Source organism: Oryza sativa, chromosome 11 (genome assembly GCF_034140825.1).
Source record: "Oryza sativa Japonica Group chromosome 11, ASM3414082v1".
In the NCBI taxonomy this organism is placed as follows: Eukaryota; Viridiplantae; Streptophyta; class Magnoliopsida; order Poales; family Poaceae; genus Oryza; species Oryza sativa.
In genome coordinates this window covers 10,571,617-10,580,899 of record NC_089045.1, presented here as the reverse complement: position 1 = coordinate 10,580,899, position 9,283 = coordinate 10,571,617, and the positions used below count along the sequence as shown (strand labels likewise).

Sequence of the window (9,283 nt, the reverse complement as noted above, 5' to 3'; positions counted from 1 at the left end):
ATGCTCGGCTCCTACGCCCGCGGCTCCCGGCAATCAGCTCCTGGAAGTTCCTATCTGTTGGTTCATATAATCGACGAAAGGTGGAGCCGTGGAGGGCAGCGATGCTCCTGATCTATGCTGATGGACGCATCTATGAGGTTGAGGTGAAATCTTGCACCCATCTTCTCCGGTGGATATTGATGGTGAAGCCAGAACGTGGACGATGGGAGCCACTGCCACCACCGGAGCACACACACTGCAGTTCCTGCCCCACCTGCGTGTGGCCTTGCCGGCCGGTATGCAATATGTGCTGGGTCTTTGTCCATCTATCATCGCCGTATGACTTCATCATCGTTAGGGGCGCTGTGTCCATAACTGAACGCCGCGGTCAGCGGGATGAAGTGTGACCGATGCAATCTGTCACCCATTATCTAAAGAAATCCATTGTCAATGCTGAGGACGTTAATGAGCAGCAAGACCTGGTAGTAATCTACGCAACACAAGAACCGACCGATGAAGAAAGGTGGCAGCCGAGCGACTGGGTGAGGGAATACCACGGCGAGGAGTTGAGACAACGCCGTGCAGATTGTAGGAACGTAAACGACCTTTTCCACCCCAAAAGGTAGTTAATGAGGTGAGGGCTCCCCACTTATATATTAGGTCTTTTGTCCTTACACAACTAATGTGGGACTATTCAACATAGATGAAATAGTCGAGGGGAAAGATGAAATAGTTGACGGGAAAGACCGGAAGAATATAATTAATCCAGCCGAGACGACAAGTCAAGATCCTCCAACGGGGCGTGCCTCGGGAAGAGGATGTAGCCTAGGTGGGCGGCAACGACGCCGGTGTGGTCCGGCTCGTACACGTCCATCAAGCCATGACAGTGTAGGTAGAAGTGGAGAGGAACGGCGGGGAGTAACTGCTCTTGGGCGCCGATCTCTGCTAGCCGCATGCGCACAGATCGCACTGGAGTCAAGTGGAGCGCGCTGTTTGATCCATAATTTATCCGCGCGTCGTCACTCCGAGGCAGGGCTGCAGACGACTGGGTTGGTAACCCGCTGCCCAGGCAAGGAGAACGGTGGCGACTAATTCGCAGCTGCACAGTGAGCGCGGCGAAGCAGAGTGCATGGCGGGGAGATTAATTGAGCATCATTTGTAAATTGAGCATTCAGTTTCATTTCAGTTGAAATAGACACCGAAATTGCCCCAAAACTCTCCCACAAATAAACTATCCCACAATTTCTTTGTTTTTGGTTGTTCTGTTTCTCTGCTTTCTCTGAACTTCGTCCCTGCTGTGCCGGACAGCTACAGGGCGCCCACAAGGTGTTCGACTGGTGTTTTTAGCTAACACGAGGTACGGGGAGGGGCGGATGGGTGGCGGCGGCGGCAACACGGGCGTGAGGACATATAGTTTTCGTCACACACAGTAGCTTATCCATACCATGGATAGACCATTTCTATTCACAATCTCACATGCTCTACAAGAATCAAGAATTCCAGAACATAAACCATTTTTTCCACCATATTAATTAATTCACACTGTCAACCACAATGTACTTTTTCTCCCACGCATACAGTTCCCAAATTACTCAGATCAGATTAATTTGAACCAAACTACCATTCGATGCAGCCTTCTTGTCCTCCTGTTCGTCAACAGCATCAGCAGCAGCAGCAGCAATCCTCTGATCATTCCTGTACACATACCTCCACGCAAACAGGAGGTACGCCATGAACGCCACCAGCTCGATGCCAGACACCAGCCAGTAGAAGAGATCGAGCCTGCTCTCGTTCAGGTTCGCCCCGTCCAGCCACCCGCCGCCGCCGCGCCGCCGCGTGACGCGGTTGACGAGCTCGATGAGCATGGTGTTGAGCCACGCCGCCATGCCGAGCATGCAGTAGAAGATGGAGCTCCCGATGGACTTCATCCCGTCGGACGCCTCGCTGGAGAAGAACTCGAGGAGCCCCACGAAGGAGGTGACGTCGACGACGCCGAGGAGGAAGAACTGCGGCGTCAGCCAGAACACGGACATCATCGCCGACGACGACGACGACGCCACTAGTCTCCTCCGCTTGACCTCGACGGCGGCGGCGACGGCGCAGGACGCCAGGGAGGAGACGAAGCCAACGCCGATCCGCTGCAGGTGGGTGACGCCGCCGACGCGGCCCGTGGCGCGGCGCAGCGCCGGCACGACGGCGCGGTCGTAGACGACGAGGATGGCGAGCTGGAACACGGTGGGGATGACGAAGAGCGTCGCCGGCGAGACGCGGATGGCGCCCATCCGGGTGTCCATGATGTTCCCCTGCTGCACCGTGAAGGTGAGCACCACGGACACCGGCATGTACCCCAGCGCCGCCGTCAGGAAGATGGGCACCATCCGGAGCACGATCTTCGTCTCCTCCACCTGCGACACGCTGCACACCGACCACGCTCCGCCATTGCTGCCGCCGCCGCGCACAATCGCAGCCTTGTCAAGGCACCTGCAAAACATCCGAACAACATTTTTCATTTGATTTGCTTCATTTGGTTTAGTATATTTTGGGGGAAAATGGAATTGAATAAATTTTGATCAAATTTGAATATTTTTTGCTAAATTAACAAAAAATTGACATTTTCGGACGATTTTGCGGAGCTTACTTTAATCCTCGTGTTCGCTGAAGAATCTCAAGGCCTTTAGCAGAGTCATCGTTGGTTGGCTGATACAGCTCATCAGGGTTCTCAGGCAACTGAAGATTTCTTTTCTTGAATGCTACCACCAGGACCTGGATTATGCAAAGTCAGTCAGTGTAAAGTGTTCTCAAAAGCTTCTGCTTTACCAACTTTGTTCTTTTATATGAAAGTAAAAATCCATGCAAATTGTCAAATGTCAAAAATTTAAATGTGTAACAAATAAAATTGAGATTTTACTCCCTCTATTTCCTATGGAAAGATATTCTAGTTTTTTTTCCAAAATCAAACTTCTATAATATTAACATACTATAAAAATATATTTATTCATAGATTTAATAAAACTAATTTGATGTTGTAGCCATCCCTATGTTTTCCTATAAACTTAGTTAAACATAAATAAGTTTGATTTAAATCAAAACCAAATCATCACATAATACAAAACACAACCAGAATACTGAGACTCTTGACGCATGAAAAATTCCCCAAAACATATTTATACCTGCAGGATTCTTGTGATGGGGCTCCCGGCCGGCACCTTGTTCCGGTAGGTGGGCATGCCGGCGGCCCAGACGAGGAGGCCGAGCAGCACGACGGCGCCGCAGACGGCGAAGCCGGCGTCCCACCCCTTGTTGTCCTGCACCCACACCACGGCCACCAGCCCGACGAGCGCGCCCAGCGACACGGCGAACGCGTACCAGTTGAAGAAGCTCGCCGCCTGCCGCTGCTCCGCCGCGTCGCCCTCGTCGAACTGGTCGCCGCCCAGCGCCGGCAGGCACGCCCGCACCGCGCCCTCCCCCACGCAGATCAGGTACAGCCCCAGCATCAGCAGGCTCAGGTTCGACCCGTGCACCGTCTCGCACGTCCCCGGCGCCGCCTCGGTCGTGGCGGCGGTGGCGCCGGCGCCGGCGCCTGCAGCGGCGCCGGCGAGCTCGCATGGCGCCGGGTGCAGCGAGGGGACGTGTGCTTGGATGGCGAGGAGGATGTAGCCCTGCAGAGAGGGGGAAAGCCACGCTTCAAAATGTATTTTTATTAGATGCTTGAAATTATTAGATGTTTTGACTTATTTTCTAATAAAATCCTTATATGTTTGATTTAAGTTTATTGATAAATATAGTTATATTTTTAACATAAACAGAAGTATTATCAAAATATTATATTTTACAATATTTAATGAAACTATTTTGATATAGATATTGCTAAAAAAATTTAAACTTTGTGAAACCCAGTGAAATTTAATTAGGAAAATGTTAAAATGATTTCTAATATGAATATGAAATGGAGGAAGTATGTAATTGTACTGCAAATAAAAAGAATTCCATTTTTTTACAAGTTCCTGGATATGTCGGTTTAGTTGAAATTTGTTTCGAAAACACTAATTTCTGCAATCAAGAGTTCAAAGGACTTCGAAGAGAATGTGAAAAATTAAAAATGATGAAAGTGCATATAAGTTACCTGTAAAAATATGATTCTTTAATTACTTTTGAAAATATAAAAATCAATATTTTTTTAGTTGTTAATTTCTTGATACAACGCATTCCAGTTTAAATATGTTTTCTTATGAAATATAAAATGTGGTAAATTAATTCGCCATATTTCCGGAGTTATGGTGAGCCCATGTCAAATATAATGCGCCTGTCCTTTTGGACATCCTAAATTACTTTTTTTTTTTACAATTCGTAGTTCATGTCCTTTTTGTGTCGCTAGCTAACAAACACATCTCTTGATGGCTTTGGATATACTTTCCTTCCGGTTGTTTCTCACAGTTTAAATAATCTTATTTTCTGGTCGGGTTAATGGCCGGCCATGAGGCCATGATTATGATTTGCTAGGGCTAAATTTGATGTCAATTTTTTGAAAGGGAAACTAATTAAACGTCATTTTCTTATATATTATTAAACTGTAGCAACATATTATTAGACCACAAAATGACAGACCGCTTAACCAAACACCAGTGCACACGACATTGCACCAATAAAGCGACCAAAGTTTTGATGTGCACATCAGCGTATAAATCATTACAGTGACATATATAAATCATGCATGATGTAGTCCATTTTTCTCTTTTTGCCCTTTAGAAAAAATTACTGGAGTTTACTGCACGAGCCCTTTCTTTTCAGGTATATGAAAAAAGAGCCATCTCAATATGTCGCATGTATGGTTCTTTCTGTCAGCAAGATCCCGTTATCACTAAGACTTCCCTTCCGAGGTTTCTTTTTCTAAAAAAAATAGGGCTGAAACTTTTTTGGTCCATTAAAATTTGGTTGAATATTATTTCAAATTCATTTTTCCCCTCAATCTGAACTTCCATTATACAATCAATCCAAACCCTTATCTTTTCCAATCTAATGGATCAAATCTCTATTTATACCATCATCATAACTACTGGTAACATAGTCACTACCAGATTTTGTTAATCGAATACTATAATATTTTTCGAGTTCTAATAGATCATATCCCTCCCATGTGTTTTTCCATGTTCCCAAAAAACAGTTTTTGACTACTCGTGAGCATATACTCTTCCGCATTTTATAATCACATCTGAATTGCTCATATTTTCTAATGTAATATATATATATCATATCTATCAATACTACCATATCAGATATAATGTACCATATATATCAATATTACCATATTACTACTACCTATATGATAGTATAATAAACTTCTTTTAGCAATAGTAGAACTAATAAATTAATTGTTGAGATCACTCCTACCAATAATAATAGTACTAGTGGTAAAACAATTATTGTTGTGCTAAAATTAACTACTACAGCAATAGTAGTAATACGAACCAAGATTTCTATTGGGGCGAAGAAGAGGACGGTGTAGACGCGCTTGAGGTATGAGTCGGCGAGGAAGGCGGCCGGGATGGTGAAGACCTGCATCATGGCGACGAAGCTGGCGGAGGTGGTGGAGGCGGCGGCCACCCCCATGTTCATCTTCACACTAAGGTAGCTCACGATGTTCGTCATGTTGCCGATGTTCGACACGTTGCTCAGCCACACAAGCACTGCATGCCAAATTGGGCATAATTAGTTGTATACAGATGCATGTTGGGACGATACAAGCATGGTTGTCTAGTCTTTCCATGTAAGATGCATATAAAGTTTAAGGAGAGAACTAATTTAGATAACTTTCCAAATATGCTTACGGCTTGTTTGGTAACTTGAGGGAAGGGGATTGAGAGTTTACACGAGGGAATTGATGATGAGATTAAGATGGGAATTTGATTTTTAATCCCAATATCTTGTTTGGTAGAGGTGATGGAAATTGATAGGGAGTTTAGTTGGAGATTATGTCATTAATATAAAGGGATGGCTGAGATTTTCTTAGAAAAAGTAAAGGAGGAATTCCCTCCCAATTACCTGCCCCTACCCAAGTATTGAAAAGGAGGGAGTTCCTTCCTCAATTCCCCATCTCATCCCACCAAAATTCTCATGTCTCCCAACCAAACAAAACTCTTAATAGCCTCATCCCTCTAAACTCCCAATCCCTCCTAAAAACTCTCTCCAACCAAATAGGCCGTTAGGAAAAGTGCTGGTGTGTGTCTTGAAACTAATCATTTTGACTGGTAGGTTGGTAAAAGCTGAAGTTTTCCCCACAACTTACATCAGGCTAACGGTTGAAATAAGCATGCATGTATCATTTGACTGGTAGCTAGGTTGGTTGCAAACAAAAAAAAATGTCTCCGTTGAGCTGAAGTCCCCCCACCCCCACAATACCACAAAAGTACATTGTGCCCAGTGGCAAAGCCAGAACAAATTGAAGGGGGTGCACCACTCAACTGTACGTGTAGTGGCACATAGAATTTTCAAGCCATGGTATACAAAGCGTATGATGGAAATGTGATTAAAAATTCCTACTTAAAAATATAAAATCAAGGGAGCCATAATAAAAGAGATACTCAGTATTGTAAGACACATCGAACCATTAAATAAAGGTGTGTTTTCGTGAGGAGAGGAAAGTAGAAGAAAGCGTATGATTAATTAAATATTAATTGTTTTAAACTTGGAAAATGAATTAATATGATTTTTAAAGTAACTTTTCTATAGAAGATCTTTGCAAAAACACACAGTTGGGGAAGTATGTGCGCAAAAAACAAGGGATTTTTCTCCATGCTTCAAACCAACGCACCCTAAAACTGGTGGAGTATGACTACTACATATTAGAATGTGATAAAATTCAAAAGTCAGGGAGCTAGTACCATAACTTCTCAAATTGAAATTTTAGTACTTAGGATCAATATACAATTACTCCACTTTCCTAAATCCCAATGTAAATCCTAAACTAGTATGTAGAACCATTAAAATAATAACTGAAATTGACCTCTATATTTAAACTTTAACTATTTAAGGTTTGAAGTGAAGAATTAAGGCAAATTGAGGAAATACGATGAGGAAGATCTATGCCCTTGCCTCTATGTCATTAACATAAGCACATACGGGAGATACACATGATCAGTAAAACGAAAAAACAAAAGAACAAAGCAGTATGCTGATGCAGCAAATTGGGCACCAACTGAACGCGTGCGGCCAAGTGACCTCGCGGCCGTGCGTCCGTCCTGCCGTTGGGGGGTGCACGTAAGGGAGCTGAGGGGGGTGCACATGTGGCAAGAACAGGACATCAAGCACTGTAAACAGAAATGCAGGTAGTTCATGTACACCCCCCTCAGCCAATATAACTTCGCCCCTGATTGTGCCGATGGTTGAAAGCATTAATTAAAAACCCTCTATGGTTATCCTAATCAACAATTGGCATGCATTAGATATTTCAGGATCAGATCACTGGACCATTATGGAAATCAAGAAAAGCGATTATCCAAAAGGAGAAATCAAGAAAAGCAGATTATTTATGGGTAAAAGCAATTATCAAGAAAAGAAATTGCTTCACTTTTGCTTATGCTTTTCCTTGTAGCTTATTAGCAACCAAGTTTAAAATTAAGTTTATGGGTAAAACTTTTGTATGTGTCTTTCGTGATGAAAAACAAATACTATAAAATAAACTACAATGAAAAACCACAAAATCAACTTCACGATTAAATTTTAAAATTCAACTTTTAGTTTATGAGCACAAGCGCAATCGAAACGAAAATTAGTGGGAGAAGGATCCAAATAACCAAAGCATAGAAGGAGCTTTACTGTGGATGTAGATGGACGCCCTGACTCCTCCATGCTTCCAGGTGTCCACCGGCCTCCCCCTCCAATCCACTAGCCCTGATGAGCTGCCCATCACCTCTACTCTCTCTCTCTCTCTCTCAACTACTGAATCAGATTGTGCTCTGCTCTGCTCTGCTGCTTATATATTTCTCCACATGCTTTCAGAGAATGATTCAGAAAGAAAGAAAGGAAGATGAGAGCTAATAATTAGCAGAGCAGAAGAATTATTGTTGTGCTATCAATCCCATCTGACAACGATACAGCATAAGGCAATAGCGTTTGCCGGTTGGTGCTTGAAATGGATCGAACAGTGAGCATATATATATATATCCATGTCGCAGAGCAGAGAATATATCTACTACGGCAGAGGCTTCTTCAAGTAAGGTGAGAGCAAACTGTCATCAATTTTTTTTTTGTCCTTTCTTTTCTTTCTGTAACAGTAGTGCATATCTTGCAAGGAGGATATTAATTATATTACCCGCATGGATACGCTAATAACCTGTCCAGGAAATTGAGGAAGGTCAGGACAAAAAAAAAGTTGCTTTTTCTTCGAATAATATTAATTGTATTATACGTATGGATTATGTTATTCGATGATCACCTGATCTGGTGGATCGAATCGTCAGTCATTCAGTTGTTTAGCCTAAAATGGACATGGGCGACTCCGGTTCATACAGCTGGCCACTATTTTTTAATAGATGTGCAAGACAAAAATTGCACGGAAGAATAGTAGATATGAGGGGTAAAATTGACTTTCTTTATTGCAATCTACTCCCTCTATCCCAAAACATAAAGCATAACATCTTTTTTACATGTCTCATAATATAAGACATGCATGCATAAATTAACTATCACCTCTTAATTACTTAAATTTGGTTTATTCTAAATTCTCTACAATTAAGCCCCTCAATCACAGTATGGATGTGATCCAATCAATGAGGTGATTAAATTCTTTCTTGGTCTTTGTATTAGTAGTGGTTGAGCTTTATATTTTGGCTTGGTGGGAGTAATTTAATTTATTTTATCAGCTTTCTATATCTTTATATAAGTTATTGTTCTCAGACTATTTATCTCCAAGCTATGAAGAGTTCAAGTCCATTGTTCCCCTTATTTTTCCTTACCTTGTATTTTTTTAAAAATCCATTTACTGAAACATAGTTACCCCGCAGCAATACGTGGGGTATTAGTAAATATATATTTCTTCCCTGCGAGCTACTCATTTTGTCCTAGAGGTTTTGAACTCGAAATCTTCAGCGGATTTTGCTAGGCCTCTGGTGAGATTTATGTTCCTTCTCTTCCATGGATATCCTTCTAACATGAGTGTTTCCGAGGATCTTGTCACTCCCTCCCCTCCTGGAGGTTGGAATTTTTCTGCCGGCAATATGAGCCTCTCTCGTTGTTTCTCGTAAAAAAAGAATTAAAGGATAGGCACATACTTTCTTATACTAGTTATGTAGTTATACTTTCTTATACT

General features: G+C 42.7%; 1 protein-coding gene across 1 annotated transcript; it reads right to left on the bottom strand.

Annotated features, from left to right (window-relative positions):
- Window positions 1–1,476: 1,476 nt before the first annotated feature.
- On the bottom strand, window positions 1,477–8,119 carry LOC4350283 (protein NRT1/ PTR FAMILY 4.5). Its single transcript, XM_015760115.3, has 5 exons — window positions 7,792–8,119; window positions 5,446–5,663; window positions 3,150–3,638; window positions 2,618–2,742; window positions 1,477–2,460 (listed from the first exon to the last, which is right to left on the bottom strand). The coding sequence occupies exons 1-5, from the start codon at window positions 7,880–7,882 to the stop codon at window positions 1,572–1,574; spliced, it is 1,812 nt and encodes a 603-aa protein (XP_015615601.1). The 5' UTR covers window positions 7,883–8,119; the 3' UTR covers window positions 1,477–1,571.
- Between the last annotated feature and the right edge of the window lie 1,164 nt (window positions 8,120–9,283).